Below are 27,865 nucleotides of genomic sequence, written 5' to 3'. Positions count from 1 at the left end.
TTTGTCCCACCTTCACAGAGAACAGAAGGATGCCAAGATTAGGATGCAGGTTTCAGTCTTCAAGATTTCTACATCAAAAATTCTGGATATCTTGTAAACCATGTGAAGAAAATAGGTATATTAGGTGGTCTAAGGTTGAACTGTTGGAGTTGTTAGAAATAATTTTGCATGTTTAAAAAAAAAAAAAATGAGGCGCCTGGCTGGCTCAGTTGGTAGAGTGTGTGACTTGAGGTTGTGAGTTCCAGGGCCATGCAGGGAGTAGAGATTACTTAAAAAATAGAATCTTAAAAAAAAATAATTTTACATGAGGTTTTCAGAGATGTCTCGTTTATTTCAGCCAAGATCTCAAAAACAATAAACCAAATTATAGCAGAAAAGTGTGGGCAAAAATAAACCCTATTGGAGGAAATCGGCAAGATTCCAAACTGCCTGGTTCTGAGCGTAGCTTTGTGTGTAGAAGTATATCATCGGGCCAGGGGGTACCCTGGGAGTGAACATCTCGCTGCAGGACAAGGGAAGACTCCAACTCTAGGGTCTTGAGCTGCATTAAGATATGGTCACCGGTCGGGTTAGAAAATTCAGAGGTCAATTCCAGAGATGAAACTGTTAAAGAACGGTATTCTAGGAAGATCTGATCTCTGAATTCTAAAGAGTATCACTGGTTAAGCAACTGGACTAAAATGAAGGGCTACAGTAGACACCACGAGTCGGTCAGAAAGGTAAAGCATCCACAGTTCAGCTTTTCTTCCCAGCCATGTTCACTGCCAGTGCGGGAAGAATCCTACAGTAAGAACTAAATGAAGACCAAGCAGTAGCGAGGGTTCTAAATTAGTTTTCTTCTATGGCCATTTACCATCAAACAGATACAAATAGATTAATCTGCCAAAGGAAAAAAACATGAAAAACTGATAAATAGCTATAATTTTTCCCACATGAATTTATCACTGAAATACAGGTCACCTGCCTTGAAATAAAGCAAGAGTTTAAAGAAAGAGGACTTGCGTGCCCATGAGTTTAAAAATATGATCTAGAAAACAGGATCATTGAGATTGAGAAGTAATCCCGTCTGCTCATGGCCTACCCATGCTGCTCTACGTTATGTACCATAATTGTTTGCTCTCAGCTGGTGAACAATGCATGTACATGACAAGCCCCAATGTACCATACTTTCCCTGCTCATGTGAATAAAATTACATGCATTATATTCTACCTTCCCTCGGACCCGGATGTTCAATTTGTAGAGAATTGTGAGTGTCCGTGCAACTCTGTGAGTGTCCCAGGAAGATTCTGAGCCAAAGACTAGTTCAGAGGCCTTTGCTTAATGTTTATCACATATATGGAGATGCTTTGGGGATATTCATTTTTTGGTCACAGAACTTTATTTTTAAACCAATTTTAAGTACCCAAAGATTGAAGTTTAACAGAACGAAACAAAAGGAGAACACAAACAGCTAGGGCTGTGTCCATGCTGCTAATTCTAGCAGCCAAAGGGCAATCCTTCCAAATGTCAAAGAAAGGATGTCTCTGGACTAGAGACAAGGCAAAGGGCCTTATCGTTTGTTGTTGGCTTTCTTGAAGAAACCCATCCATGATTTCCCCCATTTAATGGGCCTCTGGTTTTAACTGGAAAAGCATCCCTTTTCCCAGAGGAGAAGCCTAATAATAAATACTTAAGTAGAGTATATTTCTAATATACCTTACTATCACCCCAGAAAGTCTTAGTAAATATAAACGTGAACTACTTACTAGAATAAGTAGTGTCTCTCAATAGTGACTCGGTAATGATGTACTGAATGATGAATACCTTAAACTTCACCTCTATTTGTTACTCTCCTATCTTGGATATTTAGGACATTGATTAAGCCCTGCTGGTTACTAATTAGCCCCACAAATGACTAACTCAAATAGGACTAGCAGGAGAGTTCATCCTACTCATGCCTAGTGAGTACTCACGCCTACTCAGACATCCTAAAGCCTTTATCTGAGCAACATAAGTTACGTAGTTACCTATATAAACTCTACCCCATAGCCCAGTTCTGGAAAAACAGGGGGAAAAAAAGAGAAAGATCAGCACCCATAAAACACTGCATGCTACTTCTTTTGCAGCCATTCCTAGCCAGCAAATGGGAAAGCCTTCATTTTTCAGCTCGTTTTTTCACTTTTCCTTGATCATCTATTTTCTTAATGGCAGCTTGGATAGCTTCTTGGTCGCCCAGGAACTGGTGGGGCCCAACAGCATGCAGGTTCTCATCCAGTTCCAGGAGAATGGGGACTCCAGTGGGTAGAGTAATATTGATAATGTCTTCATCAGAGATACCTGTAGATCAGAAGAGGAACAGACAAGAAATTGAAGGCAATGTAAGAGGAATTTCTCTTCACTTATGTAACTGCATGTTTTTTTTTCTTAAGATTTGATTTATTTATGTATTTGTGGGGGGGAGGGGCAGAGGGAGATGATCTCAAGCAGACTCCACACCGAGTACAGATCCCTCAACCTGTTGAGATCCCTCAACCCTGAGATCAAGACCTGAGTCAAAATCAAGAGTTGGACGCTTAACTGACTGAGCCACCCAGGTGCCCCACTGCACATTTATTGAGTCCCATACTAGCTGCATGTCTGGAAATATACAAGATATTGGGAGGGATTCCAGCTATAGGTCCTGGAAGGAAAAAACTTCCCAGAAATTAGAATAAAACACCTTAGACAAGAGAGTTGCATCACATCAAATTGTAGGATAACAGATACCATTCGGGGCAACCTGTTATTCCTTCATGTTTCCTATCTAACTCTTGTAGGTGAACCTTCATAATAGCATTAGTCATAACAGCCAAAAAGTGGAAGCAGCCTAAATGTTCCTCAAAGGATGAAGGAAGAAATTAACTGTGGTATAGCCATACAATGGAATATTATTTGGTAATGAAAAATAATTGAGTGCTGATACATGCTAAACATTGATGAATCCTGAAAACATTATGCTAATGAAAGAAGCCAGTTACCACCAAATGCATGTTGGATGATTGCATTTATATAGGAAAATCTAGAGTGAGACAAAGAGATTAGTGGTTGCCTAGGGCTAGAGGGAATAGAGAAAGTTGGAAGTGACAGCTATGTATAGGGTTACTTTTGGGAATAATGAAATTGTTTCAAAATTAACTGTGGTGATAGATGGACAATTCTGTACACATACTAAAAATCACTGAACTGTACTCTTTAAATGGGTGAACTGTATATTATGTAAATTATACCTCAATAGAGTTGTTAAAAAATACTAAACAGATCCAGAGAAGTTAAATAAAACTTCTCAAATCACAAGACTGTTAAGGCAATAAAATTGGACCCAGGTTTTTTATTTCCAAATCCCAGGACTTCAACCCTGGTTGTCCAAGGCTACTTCCATGACAGTCTAGGGAGAGAGGAGAATGTCTGTATCCCTGCTGCGCCTCTGTGAAGGGCTGGGTACTAACTGTACCAGCTAGTGTTCTCCTGTTTTCAGGACTGGTAAAGGGCATGAACAGATTCATCTGAGCTCTTTGAAACAGCTAACACACTGGGATCGTGATGGGTGGGCCAGGTTTAGGGGTTGTGGTCTGTGACCTTAGTAAAGAGTTCTAGCTCTCTGGCAAGGGGCTGGAGCACACATGGGGCTCTCCTGTTTGACCATGGCCCCAGATCTAGCCAGATCTCGAGAGGTCCTCTCTTTAGTAGCACTGCCCTCAAGCTCATGCCTATGGCTTAGATAACAACCCAGTTTTGTGTAGGACCAAATCAAAGAGCCAACTCAACAAAAGCCATGAGTACTAGACTATTTCCCCTACAAAGGAAGGAGAGCTCAACAGAAATAGAAACATTTCCAATAAATAAAGTTGACATTCCACTTTAATGACTACTCAAATCGTTCACACGGCAGACTAATTACTTACACATATTTAAAATACCTAGACTGGTTAATAATCAGTCCATGAGACTTAAGGACTGAAATTTTAAAATAGCAAATTAGGAAAAACCACAGTGAAGCCATTACTCATTACTTGATTTTGGCATAAGCCACTCTTTGTCCTGAGAAAGTTAAGCAAGCAGAGGTCCTAAGGCTAGAACAATGCATCTGCACTGAATTAAGCCAAACTGAATCAATACTACATTATGCAATACCGTATTATAAATTCATTAACTGGAACATCATATGAAGGTTAAAATGAGGGGACAAACAGCACAAGCCCTGTCTGATAACTGGCTTAGATTTTTTTATCTGGCATCCAAGAATGTATTGAAGGCAATCATTGGAGTCCTCACTCTGCAACTACCCCTCTCTGTCACTCCCCCTCCACAACCACCCCTTCCTGAACCCCCAGCCATTGTCTTTAATTCTTTTCTTTTCTTTCTTAAAGTAGGTTCCATGCCCAGCATGAAGCCCAGCGCAGGGCTTGAACTCATGACCTTGAGATCAAGACCTGAGCTGAGGTCAAGAATCGGATGCTTAGCCGACTGAGCCACCCAGGCGTCCCTGTCTTTAATTCTTGAACCTTCACATAGGAGCATCTAGGAGTTAACTGCAATCAGTCTAAATGACGGGGACATTTCAAGTAAGAAATAATGAACATTTATGGTAAGTCAAAGGAGTAACTCAATGCCACTATGGAGAGAAATTCAAACAGTTTCATTTTCTGCATACAGGATTAACTTCAGGAAGTCAAATCTGCACCTATGAGCCCCAGCCCCCAAGTCAATACAGCAAGAACAGGAAACACAGCCAGATATTAAGATCACTGTACGTACACGACAGCACTCACACTTGACCTTCAGTTAGAGGTGGCTGTGCAAATGCTTGCTTCCCCTACCAGGGTTACAAACTTCCTTGAGAACAGGGACCATGTCTCATCCATCCCTGTGTCACCTATGATCTTAGAACAGTGCCTTACTCTCTGTGAGAATTTAGTAAATGGTTTGTTCAACTGTAAAGAACCCTATTACGTGTTGGGTGCCAGGATCCAGAAATCATTTAGCTCTATGATCCACTATTATAATTGTATACATTATATGAATCTACTTCTTATTATATATACAAGCAATAAGGAATAAAATATTAACTAAAAACCCTACTGCATAAAGCCTATACACGAAAGCACTCTGAAGACTTTGCCAGAGGTTTGGTATCGGCCGAATCTCAGAACGAGGTCAAAATTGAGACAAAGTCTCCTCAAAAGTAAAGATTTCGTGTGTCCAATTCTAGAGGCTGTGTCCTGCACCAAGAACCTTGGTGAAAGATTATGTTTCCTCTATAACCTTACTAAGAAAAGAAGAGAGCTGAGAAGGCTCTTAGCCTTGAAGAAAAGGTTGTTTATATTTAGAGCTAATAAACAACTCAAATTAAATTTGTCCTCCATATAGTTTCTTTGATTTCCTCCAAACGGTTTGCTTAAAACCTTTGAACCTTGGGAAATAGGAGGGAAGATGTCCAGAGGGCAGATCTGTCACAGGACGAGAGTAAACCCCAAATACATAGTGCATATTTTTGGAATCTAGGAAAAGAGGGAAACCACTTCGATCAGCTCATTGGACCGGGAGGTGCCACCCCGGCCCGAGGTACCTCTCCCAGGCAAGTAAGTCACAATTCAAACCCCACCGATGGGCGATTTGCAGGGAGAGGTCTGTATTCTGTTGCAAAAAATAAGAGCTGATACAAGAGACTCTCAATTTCATAGATGATCTGTCTATTTTAATTAGAATTCCTTTAGGGTTGGAGGCTATTATGTGCAACTTAAAGACAGGCTGGGGAGCAACTGGAAAGGGGTTATTTGAATATTGTAACGTGATGATAGGATCACAGCCTCTAATTTAGAATAAGGCAGAGGGCAGAATCCACTCCACATTGAATTTTATAGTGAAAATAGCCTACAGCTTTTAAAAGTGAAGGTTTTTGTAAATCAGTGATGCTTCTTCTCATAAGAGAAAGCTTACCCATACCACCAGGCAAGCATTTGCTCCACCGGAGAGAGGCCCAAATTTGCTGCTTCTGAAAATATCCCGCTAAAATGCCAAAGGTGATGCACTCCTCAGCCCCGCCCCCACAGCTGGCCCCAGCTGACCTGCCCTCCCTGGTTCTCTAATTTCGCCTCAAGGCTTCTCTGCCTGGCCATGTGTACAGCTGCACACAATTCTTTAGGGATCAAGCCTGTCGTTCATGAGACTCCTGCACGCCACTCTGATTCCAAACTTGAAACTGCCTAGCCCTGTGCTTGAACCCAGACTAAACAATCCACTTCCGCTGGCAAGAGGCAGACTACGTCCAGTGTTCCAGTTCAGTCCCTGGCTTTTCCTTCAGTGTGGGCCAGCGGGAAACAAACAGGAAGTGACTATGCCAACCACAGAGAAAGAAACACACGCCTGTCTGGAACGCTACAGAACAGGATGCTCTTAGATACTAAGCCTGCGTCAGGAGCTTTGCTATGGTGCTGCTCTGGGAGAAGTGGGTCTGGATGCTTTGGCCTGGACTTATTAGCCCAGCACTGATAATCGTTTACACTGCTAAAAATAGGTAAAGCCGTCCCTTGGGTAGGCATTTTCTTAATATATGATATCTCCTAAGTCTGTCTGAAGTCTTCTTTCTTCTGAAAGTATTAAGAGCAACTTTCAAGTTAAAGGTAATGAAATCCCCCCAATGACCTACAATTGAAAGGCAGAGATATTAAATAAGTAATTGACAGGGTAGAGACTGTCCCGATCAGGCAAGAAGTGTATGCTGGGCCTTGACACGTGGGTCCCGGGTTTGTGATTCCTCTACGAGAGTGCTGCCTCGCTCTGAATCAGTAACCCTTGCCTCACTGTACTGTGCGTTCTCCTACATTGACCTATTACTGGGCTGGCTGGTTGTGAGAAGGAAAAATAGAAGACTCCATGACGACTAAAGAATTTGGTGGCAAGTACGGAGAAATCATTCTGAGGCAGAAAAACCTTTACTAGAGGAACTCACAATCCTAAGTACAAAGCTTCGTGGTCCCACAGCTTATAGATAATTCATGAAGATGGGCTCTGACTGGCGATTCCCCATGCTGTCCGTGGTTTGGGTGCTGAGTACAGACAGAACCAGTTGCTCCCGAGAAAGCATACCGATGCCCTCCAGGGTAGTTTTCAAAGGCAAAGGTAGGTGTATGTAGCAACTTTCCTTTAATTCTACTATCTGACAGTCAAATTAGTCTATTATTTTGTGCACCAAAAGCCACAGTCCCCATTAGGGCAATGGTCATTTTGCTGGATAAAAGCAAGACTTTTAAACTGAGGTATAATTTACGCACAATGAAATTCACCCTTCTGGGTGTACGGAATAGTTCTATGAACCCTCTAAATTTCCTTGTACCGCTTTGCAGCCTACTCTTTTCCACTGATCTATTTTCTGACCCAATAATATTGCCTTTTCCACAATGGCAAATAAATAGAATCCACAATGCCTGGTTTGTTTGTTGCCTAAAAAAAAATAACAGATATGTATTTCCTCACAGTTGCGGAGATATCAAGGTCTGAGGCCTCTCTCTTTGGTCTGTACATGGCTACCATCTCCCTGTGTCTTTGTGTGGTCTTCCCTCTGTGTCTGTGTCCTGATCTTTTGTGGGGACACCCATTGTGTTGGATTTGGGGCCAGCCTAATGGCCTCATCTTACTTAATTACCCCTTTAAAGATCCTATGTCCAAATACAGTCATATTCTGAACCACCGAGGGCTAAGACTTCAGCAGAAAGGTACAATATACAGCCTTTTTTTTTTTTTTTTTAAATATACAGCCTTTTGAATTCAGCGTCTTTCACTTGGCATAATACAGCTGAGACTGACCCATGAAGTTAAGGTAGATCGGTAGTCTGTTCCTTTTTATTAAAGCAGTTTCTTTAAGCAAAATAGCTTAGTGATCAATGATTGACTGGTCAAATGAAATAAAAAAAATATGACCTAGATACACCAAACAGCAGAGTAAAACACAGGGTTGAAACACAGCTTTCCAGCCAGGTCAGAGCCTTGTGCTAGTTCCTGTATTAAACAGGATATGAGGTAAAATGCTTAGGACTGCACTTAGCACATAGCATGCACTCCAAATAAGGCCACCTTTATAGCTATACTAGGGAACACCACACACAAACCACAATGTTAGGGTAACAGCAATAATAATTGGAGACTGTTAGTTGCATCAAATTAATCAAATTAATCATTTTAATGGTTTACCTGCCAAGGATACTCTTGACTCAGCTTCTTAAAATACAGTATTCCAAACAAGAAATAGATCAAGGGAAGGGCTACTTTTCAGAAAAAAAAAAAAAAAAAAAAAAGTTAAAACAAAAAAGCCCAGGGGGTAATCATGTGTGGAGACTCAGTGAACCGGGTTTGGGTGGAGTTCACGACTCCAACTAATTATCATGATCCATGGCTAAGTCATCTGAGGTCTGTCTGGGTTTCATTTTCCTTCAACAGCACCTGTGTTCTTCTTCACAAATGGAAGAAGTGTCAGTCAGGACTCGACTGCTTATAGGGTCAAGTCATAGCGGCAAATAGCTGAGAAACAAAATAATGTCTTAAGAACCAACACTTCATAATTGAGGTAGATACAACGTAGAGTAGATGTGGAACACTAGGATACCTTTTAAGTAAAAAGATCCTAAGGCACTTTGAGGTTTCAGGGTAAACCAACATTCTAAGTGGTTATTTAACAGGATCATCATCCTTCCTATCCCCAAGTTCTAGTCTTTAAACAATAACGTATTTGTATGATATGATGGTATGCTGTCAGTTGGATTCTACCAACTACCACACTCCTCCCCAGCAGGAAGTAATAGCTTTAAGTCTGTCAAACGGTTTAAAGACAATACACAGAAACACTGCCAGTTCTTTCAAAGGATCCTGTTTATAGAGGAGAATTTGATATAAACATATCTAGAAAGCATGACTAGGACTCCAATGAATCCACAACCACAACCATTCTTACTTTGGTAATCAATGCAAAGAATTCAGCAACTTTTGTGTTTATAGGAAGTATGGAATCTGGGCATAGCCATTTCAAGGATTCATTCCTTTTTTCTTTTTTTTTTTTTTAAGGATTTTATTTGTTTATCTGAGAGAGAAAATGAGAGAGAGAGCATGAAAGGGGTAAGGTCAGAGGGAGAAGCAGACACCCTGATGAGCAGGGAGTCCAATGTGGGATTTGATCCCAGAGCCCTGGGATTGTGACCTGAGCCAAAGGCAGTTGCTTAATCAAATGAGCCACTCAGGTGCCTAAAGATTCATTCTTAATACTAGTGAAGGCTAACATCTTTGTAGTAAGGTGACCACATAGTTTATTATTCAAGTGGGGCACTTCTGAAAGTGAAAGGAAAGGCTATTAATAATTATACTGGGATGACAGTTATTAACCAGAAAACGGTTAATGGTGATATATATAGTCATGTAACTTTACAGTAAGAATAAATTGGCAAGTAAGGTGGTAAATTTTATGATACATTTTTAACACACTAAGCACATATAATCCCCAGTAAATTGCAAGTAGTCTTTACTATCAGATAAAAATCTCTATTTCCTCCCCTTAAAGTAAGGGAGAGTCACCTAATATTTTGGAGTCTTAAAGAGTTAGCATCCAAATTCAAAGGAATATTTTCTTTTAGTTTGGGAATTTATCAGGTACCACATTATGCCCTATAGCTTGGCTTCTGAAGGTCAGACATGCGAGGTAAGAGGACTCATGTTCCTATTCCAGTGATCATGTACATTCAGAATAAACTTTAAAAAAACTAAAATCTCATTAATAGAAATGACATGGGAGAAATAACACATGATTTCTTCTGATCTTGGGAAAGTCACTTATATGTAATTCTTAGAGCTGTGACATAGAATACTTGCATCTTATTTTTCAGTATACACCAGAGCAGATATCTCTTAGTGGAGATTGGTACTTAGAGAACTCCTAAAATAAGACATGATAACTAACTTACCAAGTGATCCAAAAATCTAGTTTAGTCCATTTTATGCACATGAAAAAATTTCTTCCATGTTAGACGTGGAAGTCATTATAGGAAATCACAGTGACATCAAAGGGCTCCATGAATCTTACCACCACCACCACCAGGGGGTACTACAGGCCAAAAAGGAACAAACTTGTTCTCCTACCCAGGATGGGTGAGCCAAGATTACATACCAGCCTATGGACAGACCCCAATCTTCCCATCCACTCCATCTGGTTCCCCACCTGTGGGCTTGTGCCAATAGCACATTCTGGATTTTCTGCATTTTTCTCCCCTGAATGTCTGCCATCCTCCCTGGTCACCCGCTTTTCCGTTTCCAGTCCCTGTCTCCCTCACCTACACCTCCCTTGTCCTCGGCTGCAGACGTCAGCCAACTCCACACCTTTTCCGCTTTCATACTTCCAACTAGAATCTCCTCGTACCAGTTACCTCTTCCAGCATGAACACTGCTCTTTTAAATTAATTATCTCCCAAATAAACACATTTTGTCTAAGGCCTGTTTATAGTGAGAGGGATAGGAATTATAATTTAAGGTTGCTTCAGTTTCAATAAGCTCTGAAAGGTGATTTAGTTCCACACATTCAACTTAAAAAAAAAAAAAAAAAAAAGACCTTCAGAAGGAAGTTAAAATGAAGCCTGAGGACTAATGTCTGCTAATTTCTCAGCAATCCCTATAAATTCATTTCTGCTTTAGCAGTCAAAATTGTATTTTATTTTTATTTTTTATTCTGTACTCCACATCCATGCATGCCTACTTTGATAGCATTTCCATATATTTGCCCTGAAATCTTTTTTTTCTAGGCCAATATCAAATCCTTTCATCTTTCAATCCCATTGGTTAAACTATTTTTGCAGCTTTAATTAGATAAATGACATACCATACCATTTACCCCCATAAAGTCTACAGGTCGATGGGTTTTAGTTCATTCAGACTTGTGTGACCATCACCACCATCCATTTTAGCACATTTCACCACCCCAACAAGAAGACCTGTACCCAACTACAGACACTCTTCATTCCATACCTCCCACCACCTGCACCCCAGGCCTAGGAAACAATCTGTTTTCTGTTTCTAAAGATTTGGCCACACAGACATTTCATTTAAGTAGAATTGTACAATATATGCTCCTTTGTGACTGGCTTCTTTTAGGTAACAATGATTTCAAAGTTTATCCATGTTGTAGCACATAAGACTATGCCATTCGTTTTCATTGCTGAATATTATATTGAATGGATATACCAAATTTAATTTATCCAGTCACTAGGTGATGGGCATTTGAGATGCTCCCATGTTTTGGCTCTTATCAGTAATACTGCTATGCAGGTATATGTACAAGTTTTCATGTGGACATATGTTTTCATTTCTCTTAAGTACTGTTATGGGTTGAACTGTATCCCTCCAAAAAGGTTTGTTGAAGTCCCAACCTGAGAAGACCTTATTTGGAAATAGGGTCTTTATAGAGGTAATTAAGTTAAGAGGAGGTCTTTGGCCCTACTCTACTATTATTTGTGTTCTTACAAAAAGGGGAAATTTGGACAAGGAAGAGAGAGACACATGGGGAAAACACCAAGTGAAGACTGAGGGCTGCAATGATGCATCTACAAGCCGGGGAACGCCAAAGAATTCCAAAGAACATAAGAAGCTAGAAGAGGCAAGAAAGTATTCTTGCCTTGAGTCTTTAGAGAGAATATGACCCTGCCAACACTTTACTTTAGGACTCCCAGTCCCCAGAACTGTGAGAAAACGAGTATCTGTTGTTTTAAGCCATGCAGTGATTGATACTTTGTCTCAGCAGCATTAGGAAATGCATACAGGTAAATACCTAGGAGTAGAATTAGCAGATCATATGGTAACTGATGTTTAATCTATCAAGAAGCTGCCAGATTGTTTTCCACAGCAGCTACCCCAAACGATTGTTTTTTAAATAAATTATTAGTGGTTTCAAAACCTCCCTCAAATGCAGAAAGTAATCTTTCTATGGGTAATCTTGCCCTCCACAGGTGGTTTGGCCTCCATCCCCACCATGGGGATAGTCTTCCTCACCACCATCTGTGAAACTCCCTATTTCCTTTAAAAAAAGAACAGTAACAAATCGTGACGTCACCAATGCACCAATAGAATGGGGGTATCTAAGATGAGCTATGGCTGGGGATGCAGAATAATCTTAAAGACATCTAAGCCTGAAGACAGTTGAAGAATAAATGGTGTTAAACAGTAAGACATCGCTTTTAAAGGGACGATTTTCTAGCTAAGACAGGGGCGAAAAGAGGATCCCAAAGGAGATGATGGCGTTTTCTTTAGGGAAGGGAGCTTGGCCATAAGAGCTCTAAGCTCCATCTTTGGAAAAATGGAACTGGTGTCGTGGGACGAACTACATCTTTCGGCAGAAACTCTGAGACTCTCAATTTCAGTTTGTCACTATCCTAAGAGAAGGCTCAACTCTTCTTCAAACAATAAAGTACTATAGTCCAATAATGATGAAGTTATTTGTCATTTAATCCAGTATCTGACTATTCTGAAAGAGGAAGAATAGAACTCTTTATAGAGTTGAGTAAATAAGATACATACACAAACATACACCAACAGATTGAGCACCATGTCTAGCCAATAACATTTTTAATAGCCAGTAAATTCTGTAGAGTTTAGATCTCTGCAGAACTAATGGATGCAGGTACAGGAGTAATGATTTGGCTCCTGGCCACGTTACTTAATAATCGGGGGTTAAAAACACATGCCTTCAATGAAATCTCATAAAGATCACTTTGTTTTGTTACAAATAACCTACTTTCACTTATTTCACAATGTCAACCTCTTCATTTCTCACCGGCTCTTGGAGAAAGGTAAAGCAGAATGGGAAGGGAATGTTGGAGAGATGATTCTAGTATCATGGGTTAGCGGCTGAGAGTGCTAACAGACAGGAAAACAGTGGATGGATCAGATCACTCAAAACGCACAGCTGCCTGGGATTACTTAGTGAAGGGAGAAAGGGGAAGGAGAGATCCCCTGAAGGTGTCCCAGGGCCATCACTGATGCCCAAACTGGTGAGCATGGGTCCTCAAGAGTTCATTTAGTTCATGTTACTCAAGAGGAAGATGACAATAGTGTACATTTTGGAGTATGTTTAGAATACAACATCAAGTAGTTAAAATAAAATGGAGGCAACCAATTATCTGCAATAAGCCATCCTTTTCTTTTCTTTTCTGTCCCCCTAACTTTCTCCCAAGCAATGACTCAGCCTGGTCTGGAAAGAGAGGGCTGGAACAAAGGAACTGTTCAAGAAGACCAGGTCTGAAACACCATAACTGTTTAAAGTTGGAAGAGCATGAGCAAAACCAAAGTCTAGATCATTTTATTTATCTGGAAAGACTCAAATAAATAAACTGGCTTTGCATACCATTTCTATAGAAATGTATACCCTTCCTCGCCTCCCTAAAAATTACTACAACAAAAGCCATATTATCTTTCAGATCAAGGGTTCTCAGAGTGGAGTACCCTATAGGCATTACCATAAAACATCTTAGAAATGCAAATTCTCCAGCCCCACTCCAGGCCTACACATCCGAAACTCCAAGGATGGGGCCAGCAATCTGTAGGAGACCAAACTCTCCCTCCAGGTAATTCGGATGCTTGCTAAAGATTTAGAATCACTGCTGTCTATAATATGAATGTGAAAGGCAGAGGGGTTTTGATTTATAGAACAAAATGATTCTTAAAAGACTAAAGAGGCAAAAAGGAATAGGAAAGAAAGTCTGTCATGTCAGTTGTGCATTGTAAACTCAGAAACCACATCTCTTCTGGGTTAAGCCCCACGTATAACACTTAGCAACCTTTAGGAAGTAGTAGCACAAAGATGGTACCTTCCAGATGCTTCAGGAGAGCTCTACTGCTATTTCCATGAGCGGATATCAGAACGGTTTTGCCACTTAATACTTCCGGAGCAATCCTTTCGTTCCAAAAGGGAAGGAGTCTCTCCAGAACATCCTTTAAGCTTTCAGATCGGGGCAGCTGATCCACAGGGACATCGCACACTTTATACCTCCGGTCATTGTAGATTTCATGGTAGAAAGGGTGCGATTCCTCAATGGGTGGTGGGGTCACATTGTAGCTTCTTCTCCAGAGCCTCACTTGTTCTTCACCGTGATTCAAAGCCATCTGCTCCCTGTTGAGGCCGATCAAAGCTCCATAGTGACGTTCATTTAGACGCCAGGAGCTTTCCACCGGAACCCACTCCTGCCCCAGCTCTTCCAGGATCAGCCAGGCCGTGTGGATGGACCGATTGAGGATGGATGTGAATACGAGATCGAACTCCAAGTTTAGCGCTTTCAGTTGCTTTCCACAGTTCCGAGCCTCCTCCATTCCTTCACTGTTCAGTTTCTGATCCACCCAGCTACAAAAACGATTCTCTTTATTCCAAGCGCCCTCTCCATGTCGTAACATAATCAGTTTGTACTTGGACATCCTGATGGCGGAGCTTCCCTAGCACTTTCAAGTAGGCCAATATTCAATGACAGCAATACATCTAGAAAGAGAAGGAACAAAAAGTATATTGTTATATTCTTCATTCAACTGACTCCCAGGAACGGAAGCACAACTTTACAACAGTTGGTGTCTGAACTAAATTGAAGTCATTCCTTTGACCAGATTTGACATCAAGAGATCAGACACCTTAGACACTATGGCACATACAGGCATATCCTACAAATAATTCATTATGGGGAACCTAGTCAACTTAAATTTTCTGACGGCGAGACAGTATGTTAATTGCATGATGTAAACCAACAGAACACGTCATTGTAATGGCTTGCTGCATTTCTGCCAGATAAAAAGGCCGTCCGTGCTTACAGAAGAGAGGATTTAATGGAATGAGTTATAGATGTCTAAAAGGATGACTAGTAGCTGGGAGTTCCCAGCTACTGCAGCTGACTCCGGGTCGAAGGCATTCCCCTCACTTTGTTTTTCTTCTGGTGAAAAAAAGAAGTATTTACCAGTCTCACTTTATTATAGAAATTAAACACTTTCATTCGATGACTCCACCACACTGATCCAGTATGTAAATCACTAACTGGGGGCAGCTAGCTCTTCAATGCCATAAGCTCCATGACCTAGAAGAAAATCTAAGGTTCAACATTCAAACAACACTAAAAGTGATTTAAAGCAGCATTAACGCTGAATGTGGCACTCACCGAAATAATCTCACGGGCCTCAAGATCGAGCTTTCGGCAGGCATAAATCCGTAAGCCAAACAAGCTATCGAATGCAAGCAGCTCAGAGATGCTGCCTGTGGAAACAGATTAGCAGGAGCAGGTCTGCAGGAGGGAGAGGAAGCACGCTGATAAGGAAGCCCCGACTCCTCCTCCCTGATCCTAAAACTGTCCCACGGAAGCCAGCCGCACCTCAGCAGGAGAGTCTGGTAGAGTGCCACAGACAACTTTCAAGTGTTTCGGAATTCCCTAAATTAAGCTGCTGGCGCGAAGCTCTGCTGGTCCCACTCTGTCCCCTGGAGATTCCGCTGCCTTCGGTTCTGGCTGAGCTCCGGCCGCCTCAGGCTGCCTCCACTCTCCTTGCTGTGGACATACTTATGCTGACAGATGCCGCTCCCTTTCCTTGCCCAGTGCTTTCCATTTCCACCCTCGGGTTTTCCACCCTGGGGAGTAAAAATGATAGGAACATCGGGGCCCTGTCCTCTGCCATTCTTGGCAAGCCCCGTTCTGTGCCACTTACCCTGTGATTCACCCACGGTTACATAACCATCGGTGACAAAGTTAACTGGAATCTAGGTATCTAGTTGCTTCCTTTCTTTAGTAATTCCTAGAGATTCTGATGGGAAAAGAACCTTTCACATAAGGTTTCGCCTTATTTCAGGTGAAGGCAACCCAGGAGGACCTGAGGGAGGAAAGCGGACTGAGGTAGTCTGCAAGTAGGTGAAAGGTGAGGGTGGTTGGGCTTTGGACTTCCATTTTTTTTTTTTTTTTAAAGATTTTATTTCTTTTGTTTGACAGAGAGAGAGACAGTGAGAGAGGGAACACAAGCAGGGAGAGTGGGAGAGGGAGAAGCAGGCTCCCCCCACCAAGCAGGGAGCCCGACGTGGGGGTCGATCCCAGGACCCTGGGATCCTGACCCAAGCCGAAGGCAGACGCCCAATGACTGAGCCACCCTGGTGCCCCCGGACTTCCTTTTTTTCTTTTTTTTTTAAAGATTTTATTTATTTATTTGACAGAGAGAAATCACAAGTAGGCAGAGAGGCAGGCAGAGAGAGGAGGGGAAGCAGGCTCCCTGCTGAGCAGAGAGCCCGATACGGGGCTCGATCCCAGGACCCCAAGATCACGACCTGAGCTGAAGGCAGAGGCTTAACCCACTGAGCCACCCAGGCGCCCCTGGACTTCCATTTCTTGTCAAGCATCAGGTCTGAAGCTTTATTGCACGAAAACTGGGAAACATCTGGAAGAGACTGGGCTCGGGGCTCAGGCGAAACCACCTCACAGAGCTGAGAATTTCTGGAGGGAGAGCGATGCTTCTACCCTCCCTCAGCACTCCTTTGGGGATGGCAGAAGAACAGAGAACAGGATGAAAGACATCTGGACAGCGTTTTGCTGCGTGATTACTGGTGCCCTGAAGCAGAATAACCATGAAGCTAATGGAGCGCAAGCTTCAGACTCCTTCACTTGAACAAACTCCTTCTGGGGCACTGGGAGAAACCAAATAATGAATGTGCGTGCGTGTGTGCACGTGTGTATGCGTGTGTGTATTTCATTTGCAAAAGTAAGACATTTTTGTATTGCTTTTTTTTTTTTAAAGAGCCCAATTCACCAAGTAGGAGAAGCTTCTGATCAGTCAAAAACTGGATTCACCCCCTTGTAACAGTTACTGTTTTGTTTTTTTGCTTCTGATGGAGAAGGGGGATGGAGAAAAGAGAAGCCCCCTCAACTCTTACTTTGTCTTGTCAAGGGGGAAGCCTCCTTATGCTAATGAAGCTATTTTCCCTTCAAATGGAAAAGGGCATGTTGGACAAATTCTGTAGGCAGAAGCATTTCTCCCTTGTCTTTGACTATGAACTATATCAAGAGAACAAAATAGAGCAATAACCTGAACACCCAGGCACTTACTGCCAAGCTTGGCAGTATTTTAAATCTGCTCTATTTGCTTGATTTGTTTGAGAAATAGAACAATTTCTCTGTTTCCAGTCTTTCCCCCCCCCACCCAGCCCCCCAATACATACACTGGAGCAGAGAAACAATACTATAGCTGGAAAGACTACACAAATACCCTTCCCTCACTCTGGCCTCCAGGGGTGGATACAGGATAAGGTACTAGACTAGTGCATCTATCTTGGGTAAACAAAGTTACTTCCTTCTCTCCTCCTTGCTGCTGTCAACTGACTTCCTATTTAATTAACGCTGAATATTTACAGAGGAGGTGTTGAGGTTTAGAGTTTGCAATCTTTAAGATTTTAATCACCAGGGGAGCTGGTATACCAAGTGTTTACCAACAAACCCACAGCAGCCCAGTCAGTCTCATTTAAAGTTTCAGGCTGGGGCTGCAAACTCACATGAGCCAGGGGCCAGACAGAGGGGAAGAGCAGTTTCGCCAGGCCACAGGGGTGATGGGAACCGTGGAGAACTGTGGGGACCACACGTGCTTCACTGATGGACGCCACTCTTGTGTAAAGGGACAGAGCTTTTGCATAGGCCGGTCTCACTGAACCAAGGGTCCCATTCTTAGGATCTTTCTGGAGAACAAACAGAAGATGGAACTCCTCAAAGTAAACACTGGAGAGAATGTTAGACTTCAAGTCAGACCACAGAGAACCTATGAGCTTGGTTTTGTCTTCGGGGTAAAAAAAATGTCTTCTTCAAAAAACATAAAAAGGGCCATTTCCACTCCTAAAAGTTCATATTAAACTAAAAGGAGAAGCGACTACTTAGCTCCCCCATTTCTCTGTGAGGCTGAGGAACTGGGGTTCCCGGATCTTCTAATTTTCAAGAACACCAGAAATGCACCTTTTTTATGTGACATCTGATATTAATACTGCTGACTAATTTAAATATATTTGAAAAATATGAGCTAAACGAAACATGTCCGGAGGCTAGACTGAGTCTGCTAACATGTGAACCGTGACTTCCAAAGAAATCTCCTCCAGGCCGCAGATGAAGGGAGAGGCCACCATACCCTGGGAGACGGTCAGACCCCCAGCCTCCAGGCTCCAATCCTGGCTTTCCCCTGCTTTGTTTAACACCCTCTCACCTCCACATGTGCCAGCCTCCTTGTCTCTGGTCCTCCTTCACCAAACCCTTGGCCAGGGCCCTGCAGAGCCCAGCTCTGGAATCAAACTTCTACTCAACTTTGGACTCTTCCTGGAATGCCTCTGCCAGCTCTGAGCTTTAACCCAGCTGAAAGTGAACTGAAAGCAAAACTGCCTCTCCCAGGTGTCTGCTTCCCCCTCTTATCCGGGGTGTTTGTCCTCGGATCCTGGGGCCCGGGCAGATGATGGGTGCGGTCCCCCTCCCTCTGGGTCCTGACCAAATGCCTCCACCCCCACCATCTTTTGGGGGAGGGGAGAAGCTTGGATTCTGAGAGTCTTGCTATATTCAGATGTAGCTCTCATGCCCTCACTGATTAGCTGCAAACATCCTGAAAAGTGATCACCCTATTTAAAATCCCCAATCAGGGGTGCCTGGGTGACTCAGTGGGTTAAAGCCCCTGCCTTCAGCTCAGGTCATGATCCCAGGGTCCTTGGATCAAGCCCCGTATCAGGCTCTCTGTGCAGAAGGGAGCCTGCTTCCTCCTCTCTCTCTGCCTGCCTCTCTGACTACTTGTGATCTCTCTCTCTGTGTCAAATAAATAAATAAAATCTTTTTAAAAAATAAAATAAAATCCCCAATCACTTTCGGTTGGTCTTAGGATAAAGTTCAAAATCCTTCACATATGTGACCTGTGAGGCTTTGGTTTTCTTTCATTTCCTTGAGCATGCCGTGTTCTTTCTTGCTTCAGGACCTCTGCACACACTGTACCCTGCCCAGAACCCTTGCCCAGCGTCCCCCCCGCCCCGCCACTGCCACCTCAGTCCCACTCAGCTTTAGGTAACTTCTAGTCTTCCTTTAGATCAGCTGTGTCCAATCAAAATATACTGTTAGCCACATACATAATTTTAGATCTTTTAAAAGCCACGTTAAAAAGGGAAAATAAATAAAATTAATTTTAATAATATATTTTATTTAACCTTACAGGTTCAAAATATTATTCTGACCTATGAGCTCTATAAAATTCTTCATGGGGTATTTTACATTCTTTTTTTCATAGTAAGTCTTTTAAACCGGATGTGGATTTTAGATATAAAGCACAGCCCAACTTGGACCGGCCACATTTCAAAGGCTCATGTGACCAGTGGCTACCATGTTTACTGGAACAGCTTCAGAGCTGAGTTTTAAGGTTATTTCCTCTAGGCCAGTGGTTCTCAAACTTGAACATGCATCAGAATCACCAAGAGAAGTGGTTACAAAAGAGTGCTGGGCTTCCCTTCCAAGGCCTGAGTACCTCTGGCATGGGCCTGAGACTCTGAGAATCTAGATTTCTAGCAAGCTCCCAGGTGATGCTGAGATACTGCTGGCTTGAGACCCCCTCGGCTCTAGGCCAACTTCTCTGCCCTTCCTTCTCACCCCCGGGAAGTGGTCAGTCCTGCCTGGTCTACACTCTTGAAGCACCCGCTCTATAACATTGGGTACAGTTGTGATGGGTCACTCGTACAGATTACTTGTTCAGCATCTACGTGCCCTGTTACACTGTCAGCTGCATCACGGCAGGCCTCACTCACCACCCGCTCTCCAAAACCAAGTGTGACATTTGACACATGCTGGGCACTTAGTAGGAAGGTGTGTTGACCGAACTGAAGTCAACAGAAGTGATTACATTGTGCTAAAGAGCCCAAGGCTTGGCAGTTATGAGTGGTAATTGCCAAAGTAAAAACACTCGGTTGGCAGGCCTGAGGGGTTAGGAGGCCTTAATCCAAGCGTGGCAGTGTATTTAATGGCAAAGCCAAAGCCAGTCATGATCATCTGTTACATTCCTGGATCCTTCACGGTTTAGCGTATTCACGAATGGCCAACGTCTCCACAGAGAAAAGAGAGGCTCCAACTGACAACATTACACTATATGTTAACTAACTAGAATTTAAATAAATACTTGAAACAAAACAAAACAAAAACCCAAAACCCAAAAGACAAACCAACAAAACACAGGGAGCCCCTAAGTGGCGAACTGGAACTGCCATCCCCATCCGCCGCCTGTATCCGTGCTCCTTCTCCGCGCCGTGGAGACTTCAGAGTCTGGGTTGGAGTATCCAGGCTCACTTGGCTTCACTTCACAGGACCATCTCCAGTCACAACTTGTTCTTCCAAACCCAGGCAGTCGTTTCATAAAATGCACCCAAACAAGGTGAGTGTGAAGGAGGGCTCAGCTTATGACTGCTCTGGGGAAAAACCTTAAGGCACAAAGTCAAGTGGGCAATTTACAAAGAGGTACCACACTATGAATATACACACCCCACCTCAAATTAAAAACTTTTTTTTTTTTTTTAAATCCAGCTTTGTTTTTTGTGTTGTTTTTGGTAAAGCTCAGCACTCTGGAGTTGGTTCTCAAGATTCCTCGTTTATCCCTTGGCAAGGGGTTACCAGCACCTGAATTAAGCACTAATTTTAGTCAATGATTTGTCATACCAGTCATACCAGAAAAGGCCACACAGGTCACTGAATTAGCATACCCCAGGGTTTCTTCCTTTTTTTAAAAGATGTATTTATATATTTGAAAGAGAGAGAGCAAGCGCGCACACACTTGTAGGGAGAGGAAGGGCAGAGGGAGAGGAAGAGAATGTAGAACAGGCTCCCCTGCTGAGTGTGGAGCCCCATGCAGGACTCAATCTCATTACCCTGACATCAAAACCTGAACAGAAACCAGGAGTTGGAGACTTAACTGACCGAGCCACCCAGTGCCCCAGGGTTTCTTCCTTTTTAAAGTATGGTGTTGCTCAAAGAAAAAAATTACTAAACAAACATATCTTTTACATGACTCTGCGTCTCATCTTCTCACCCCTTCCTCTTTGTTTTTCCCTCCTTCCGGGCATTATTTTTTCAGTCCTCTGACACCTAAACTGAGCCTTAACCACTATACTGAAATGATCTCTCAAAAGACCACCAATTAGTTATGTCTTACTAAGTGAAGACCATCTTCTCTCAGGACTCATGCCTCCTTGATCCCTCTGAAGCTTTCTACCTCAATGGAGGGGTTAGAATTATTCTAAGATTCTGGTGCTGTGTTTCTCTCAGCTCTTCCACTGTTACATCCTGGTCTTGGGTCTCAGCTCTTCCATTATTACCTCCTGGTCTTGGGTCTCCGTATTTTCCTACCGACCACAAATAGTACTATCTATGATGATGAAGACAGCATATGATGTCATAGCAGCCAATATTCATGGAGGGCTCACCATATGTTTGGGACTATTTGAATCCTCAACCACCATTCTATGGAGAAGGTTCTATGGTTACTCCCATTTTACAGAAGCAGAAACTTAGAAGGAAAGGTCAACTTGACCAAGGTGACACAGATTACAAATGGCAGGAGCTGGAGTTCAGTCTCAGGCAGGCTAGACCCCCAAGCCTACCCTTCGGCCTTGAACCACACTGCTACATCACCTAAGTCTCTGTCCTCAGTCCTTGCAATCTTTTCTCATTACTTTATTCACATTAAAATGGCCAATTTTACAAACTGACAGCCCCAAATATTCATCAGTCTTCCCAGTCTCATCAATTAACTCATTCTTTAAGCATACAAACCCCATTTGAACAGGGTATAAGCAGGACTGTGAGGAGTACAGAATCCAACAACTAGGTCTTCAAGGAACTGATGGGGAAAGGGAAAGGGATGTTTGTGTGTATCACTAAAGCAGAAAGTAATCCATACCATGAGAAAGCACTTCATTCATAAAGGAGATGGAAAAGGGGAGATTATTTCTGAGTAAGGCTTCATGAACATGGTACTATTTAAGCTGGATTTGGAAAGATGTTCAAGACTTAGATTTATAGAAAAAGAAAAAGGAATTCTAGCCTAAAGGAATATTGAGTAGAGGCAAGGGAACAGGTGCATATGGAGAATGATGAGCCATTCAAACTGTCTGGAGTATAGAAAGGGTGACCACACTTCCACGTTTGCCTAGAACAGTCTTGCTATAGGCCTGTTTCCCCAACATAATTATTATAGGGCCCCTTTCACACTTCAGTGTCCCATTTGGAAAATTATATGATCTCTATCCAAAGTACAGGGTATATCAAGGAAGTAGGAGGAGACAAACCTAGAAAGATAAGATTGAATAGTGGCCCCAGAAAGGCCTTGTGTCAAAGAAGATAGGTTCTTCTGTAAGTATTGGGACATCACTGAAGATTTAATAATGTGTATTTTAGGAGGATCAGGCAACATTTACAAACACAGAATGACATGGGAAAAACTACTGATATGAATATGTGAGAGGTTTTTGCAATGATTCTGGTAATATATAATGAAGACCTAGACCAGGATGATGGCTGATGAGATGCGATGAAGGAGACGGATATGAAAAACACTACAGCTTAGCTTGGCAATTTTTTCTGTAAAAGGCCAAATAGTAAATTTTTTAGGCTCTACTGTCTCTGTTACAATTGCTCAATTCTGCCATTGTAGCTGAAAGCAACTACATAAATGAATAAACGAAGTTTTAGTTCAATAAAACTTTTATGTATGGACACTGAAATTAGAATTTCATATCATTTTCATGCCCATGAAGTATTGTCATTCTTTGATGTATTTCAACCGGCAAAACAAAACAAAACAACTTAAAAACCATTCATAACTTGTGGGCCGTACAAACACAGGTAGTAGATCAGAAGGCCTTAGTCTGGCAAACCTTGGCCTAGCTGGATACCATACTCAGACCTACTAATCACATCAGCATTTTGAACCTTTAAGCATCCTGTCATGGGATAATCTCAGAATTATTAAATCACCTGATTTTATTCTCGCTAGAACTGCAAGTACCTTGAGTAATGGAATCCCATTCATAATTGTTTTTATTCCTCACAAAAGACAATACCGAGCACATTCAAATCAGTCTGTTTACTTCTGCTTAATTGGTTTAATAATGGGTTCAAGGTAAAATTATAGAGAAAAAGTATTCATGCTGTTAACCAACTTCAAAAATATGTCATTCTGACATGCTTTACTTCTCTCAGACATCATCTTCGTAAATTGCCACAGTGCCTCGCACTTTAGGAGAATGCAGGCTGGCTCAGGTATACACGCTGAGCAGCTGGCTGAGCAGTAGAGAGACAGGTGATTCAAAGGAAACACACTATGCAGGTGAAATATTTTCAAAGACTTCTCGCTATGTCTATGTATAGAAATTCCATCTCAATTGCCTACAGAGCAAAAGATATTCTTTCCATAAATGTCACCAGACACCATACAACTGAAGTTAATTTTTTTTTTTTTTTTTAAGCATCCTTTTGGCAAGGCAAGGCTGGAGAGAGTAGGTGGGTAGGGGGATAGGGGACTGGTGCAAATACACGGCATTGCATTTACTGAGGTTACTTCTACCATTTCTTCCATTTCCAGGACGTCTAGGTAGTTTCAATAAATGTAGCACTAGACGATCTTGCTGCTGCCTCCTACTCCTGCCCTTCATCAAACCATTTACTTTCACATACCTTCCCTACCCCCCACCATAACTGAGGCTCGTCCCATCTTCCAAACTAATGTTCCTGGGATGTTGCTGCCTCCCTTCCTTGGGTGTCTGAAAAGTAGTATCTAATACTCTAGTATAACGACTCATGAACAGGTGAGGAAAATTATAGGATAAAGACCAGTCTAAAAATAAAAACTTCATTTTCTTCTTCTAAAAACTGAGTAAGAAATGTGATCAATGATAGAATGTTGAAGTAACGTAAAATAAGGGATACAGAGCCAGAGTTGCTGTGATCAAAAGCTTCCCCTAAATATTAGGTATTCAAATGCCACCCTTCACCAGTCAGATGTCTTCCCTAGTCCAAATCCTCATTGCATGGCTTTGAGCAACTATTAATCTAACTCTAGAGGAATCTAATTCTATAAAAAGATAGGCCAGCATATTCGAGGATGGAAAAAAAAGGTTAATCATGTTTCGGATAAATTAAAAAAGGAACAGTTCTTAGGGGAAATGAAATCCAGAGTTCAGTTCCTTAGAGTCTTAACAAAACACGCTTTCCCCAAAATAAAGCTCAATTTTAGAAGTCTGAACATGACTGTATGTAAAAGTACCTTGCGTTCCACCACCTATTACTTTCCCTAAAGCTTTACAGTAACTTTTCCATTTGCGCTCTAAGAGCAACTCTTTACCAGGAACAAATTCTATCACTTCCTGGTGCTTTCCAGGCACTGTAACGCTGGTCATTCTCCAATTTTACCTCTACCAGCAGCCTCTACTGATCCCTTGTTACACGGGTAGCAAACCATGCATGTAGACCCCTATTCATAGGGAAGAGATCTTCCTGGGTCATGAGATAAGCGCTTGCCCGGGGCATGTTGCTTGTTCCAGCCTGCGCGGCATCACTGATGAGCCCAACACCCACTCATGACACCTCCTTCCTAACTTTGGTTACTTATTTCCCCCAGATAATAGCTTTTGTCCACACAAGCTACTGCCACCGAATCCCAGAAGTTTGAGGTCAAGAAACCTGGACATTCGGGGCACCTGGGTGGCTCAGTGGGTTAAAGCCTCTGCCTTCGGCTCAGGTTGTGATCCCAGGGTCCTGGGATCGAGCCCCACATCGGGCTCTCTGCTCAGCGGGGAGCCTGCTTCCTCCTCTCTCTCTGCCTGCCTCTCTGCCTACTTGTGATCTGTGTCTGTCAAATAAATAAATAGAATCTACAAAAAAAAAAAAATATATATATATATATAAAGAAAGAAACCTTGACATTAGTCCCGGCTCTGCTACTTACTGATGTTGTGATGTTGATCAATTAATTCAAACTTTCTGGACCTCAGGTTCCTTATCCATAAAGACAGGGATAATTGCTGTTCTCAAGGGACTATTACGGAGACTAAATGAGATTATAGTGAATAAAAACACTCTGCCGAAGAGTGAGAGGTATTCTGGGTTGAATGCAGCAGACTAATGAAAACTCGCCCAGACCTCTGGCCCCTGAAATTGATCCTACCTTGCTGAGGTATGTGTGGAAGTAAAAGCTAGGAATAAAGTAAAATGAGGAGGGGGATACAGAGGAAAAGCTAAATTAGGTAGTGGAAGGAGAAATACAACCAAATGTTGTATGTGCTGGGGGTGTGGAGAGTTGATGGTAAGACACAGCTCTAGAAGCATACCAAATATTAAGCAGTATTCTACAATCCAAATGCTTTAATCAAGTGGCTAAGGTTTCTTCTACATTTCATAAAGTTTTTTTTTTCAGTATTTGTGGCCAAATTTCCGTGTAAGAGTTTTATTATTAAGTAATACTTTTAGTCTTATTTCTCCATGTAAACATTCTCTCACACCAGATTTCATTCCAAGGATGTTCAAGAGACCTGTTGGTTCAAATATCTGTGTCCTCTGTTCTCTGAGCACCGGACCCACAAAAATGAACACACAGCTGAATTTAGATGTATTGGTCATTACTTAAAATGAAATATGCCACTTAATCTCAATCAACCGTAGAAGGCAAAAGAGGAAGAGAGACTGGCAGATCTGCCCAAACCCTGGGCAGACTAATAGTTACCTCTGAGTGACAGAATAAAGGAGGACATTTTCTGCCACATTATACTCTGTATAATGGTCATTCTGTACAATGACTAAATTTTCTACAATGATCCTTTGGGTGTGGCTTAAAGAGGGGCACAAAAGAACAAGTACTACCCTTTGTAGATGGGAATGTTTATTTGCTGACAGATTGGCCCAGAATTTACTGCTATGAGATTTTTGCTTATGTACTTGTTGTGGAAAATGTCTAATCATCTTTATTTTAAAACAGACTTTTAACATAAGCACGGCCCCGCCGAAATAATCTACTGCAACATCCGCTTTTTTAAAGACGCAAAAATTAAGCCAGAGGGTTGAAATGATTTGTTTAAGATTACACAAATAACAACAGCTTCCACACTAAAACTTGGGGGTCCTGACTTCCAACTCAGAGCTCCTTCTGCTATACCATTCGCTTGAATTACATTTCTCTAAAGTCCACCACCGTGGGGATTAAGGAGTGCACTTGTGATGAGCACAGGGTGACGCATGGAAGTGTTGAATCACTACCTCATACCCCTGAAACAAATATAACACTGCGTGTTAACTAGAATTTTATTTTTATTTTTTATTTATTTTAAGATTTTATTTATTTATTTGACAGACAGAGATCACAAGTAGGCAGAGAGAGAGGAGGAAGCAGGCTCCCCGCCGAGCAGAGAGCCCGATGCCGGGCTCGATCCCAGGACCCTGGGACCATGACCTGAGCTGAAGGCAGAGGCTTTAACCCACTGAGCCACCCAGGTGCCCCCTAACTAGAATTTTAAAAAAACAAAACAACAACAACAAAAACTTATAATAAAAGAAAGCCCACCACCATATGAGAGGCATCTATGGTGGATGAGGAAAAAAAAAGATGGATAAAACCAGGGACCAGGGGAGTCTCAGGGGAAAGAGTTTTAAACCAAAGTACAAGCTGACATGTGTTCTGCTTTCATTACAGAAAACTGTAGTACCTCCTGGTAAAAGATGCCACTTGATTTCCCCCCACCCAGAGGGTGCATTTGGTCAGTTCACGTTCTGGTTACCACTCACAAGCTGTAAAGCCTCCGTCATTTGGAAGGGAGGTGGTAGGGGAAGAGGAGTATATTAAGTTAGCAAACAACTAATTATCCTTTAACTTTACTTTTTCCAAACTAACTGTGAACTGTACTTCCATGATGCATTTCTCTTGTCCTTCTCTACTCATACAGCCCTCATCCCTTTGAATGGAGAAGAAACAGACTTTTTTTTTTTTTTTTTAAATTTTTAGTGGTTCTAAGAACCTGTGATTTAGCTCGATTTGAGAGCTACGTGAAACCACTGCAGTTATTCGCCTCTTTCTCCTTCCCTGGCATGCAGGCTTTTTCCATCTACTGAGACGTTTAGGGCCAGGTCTGCCATCGCCCTAAATATAGTGGCGGTGGCCCTGAAAACACCCGAGTTTGCTTCCAGGACCCCTACTCCGCCACCCTGTGCCTCCTACGTCCGGGAGAGATCAGTTCATCACTCCCTCCAACTCCTGTTTGTTCTCGCCGTCAAGACACCACGACCAAAGCGCAGTCCTCCTTTCAACTGACAGACCTGTGCGTCCCAGAAAGGCTTATTCTGAGAAAGGGACCTGAGAGGGACCTGGGGAGTCAGTGAGGGTGGGAGCTCGGGCGGCGGAGGAGTGAGCACCAGATTCCCTCCAAAGACGGAATCGGGGGCGTCAAGAACTGGCCTTCCTGCACTCCAGATTAAAACGCCACATCACTTAAAAACAGAAGGGTTCGCAACCGCAAAATTCTAAAACAAAACCACTCACCTGCAAAGAGGCCAGCAGCAGCAGCAGCCGCTCCTCAGAGCCGCCGAGGAGCCAGCTCCTCCTACAACTCATCACTGCCGCCGGCATCGACGCTCTTTTCTAGCTCCGGAGCCCGAAGGGGGAGGTCCTAGCCCTCTGCGTATTGGAAGGTCGAGCTGTCACTCACTTAAGGCCCCGCCCCACTCCCGGGAACAGGTCGAGGTCTTTTCCGTTTCCCAAATCCCCGGGGTGGAAGGCCAGGCTCTGATTGGCTCGCTGGGGAGACGAGCACACTCTAAGACCAGTAAAAAACTGACC

General features: G+C 42.5%; 1 protein-coding gene across 2 annotated transcripts; it reads right to left on the bottom strand.

Annotated features, from left to right (window-relative positions):
• Positions 1 to 306: 306 nt before the first annotated feature.
• Positions 307 to 27,682, bottom strand: BPGM (bisphosphoglycerate mutase). Of its 2 annotated transcripts, XM_080819153.1 has the most exons (4): positions 27,569 to 27,641; positions 15,178 to 15,300; positions 13,852 to 14,513; positions 307 to 2,317 (listed from the first exon to the last, which is right to left on the bottom strand). In XM_080819153.1, the coding sequence occupies exons 3-4, from the start codon at positions 14,450 to 14,452 to the stop codon at positions 2,136 to 2,138; spliced, it is 783 nt and encodes a 260-aa protein (XP_080675279.1). In that variant the 5' UTR covers positions 14,453 to 14,513; positions 15,178 to 15,300; positions 27,569 to 27,641; the 3' UTR covers positions 307 to 2,135. The 2 variants fall into 2 exon arrangements, with proteins under 2 accessions (XP_080675279.1, XP_080675278.1); XM_080819152.1 differs by lacking the exon at positions 15,178 to 15,300 and having other exon boundaries at positions 313 to 2,317; positions 27,569 to 27,682.
• Positions 27,683 to 27,865: the final 183 nt, after the last annotated feature.

The sequence above is a fragment of the Martes martes genome (assembly GCF_963455335.1).
Source record: "Martes martes genome assembly, chromosome: 11".
Taxonomy (NCBI): domain Eukaryota; kingdom Metazoa; phylum Chordata; class Mammalia; order Carnivora; family Mustelidae; genus Martes; species Martes martes.
Note: the sequence above shows the minus strand (reverse complement) of the source record. Positions and strands in the feature narration are given on the sequence as shown.

What these genes read in the sequence shown, in the direction of transcription:
- BPGM (XM_080819152.1), bottom strand. Translation starts at nt 14,452, where the DNA reads ATGTCCAAGTACAAACTGATTATGTTACGACATGGAGAGGGCGCTTGG. An exon ending in TCTCCTGAAGCATCTGGAAG is followed by an intron (nt 2,318 to 13,851) that starts GTACCATCTTTG and finishes TCTGATCTACAG; the next exon opens with GTATCTCTGATGAAGACATT.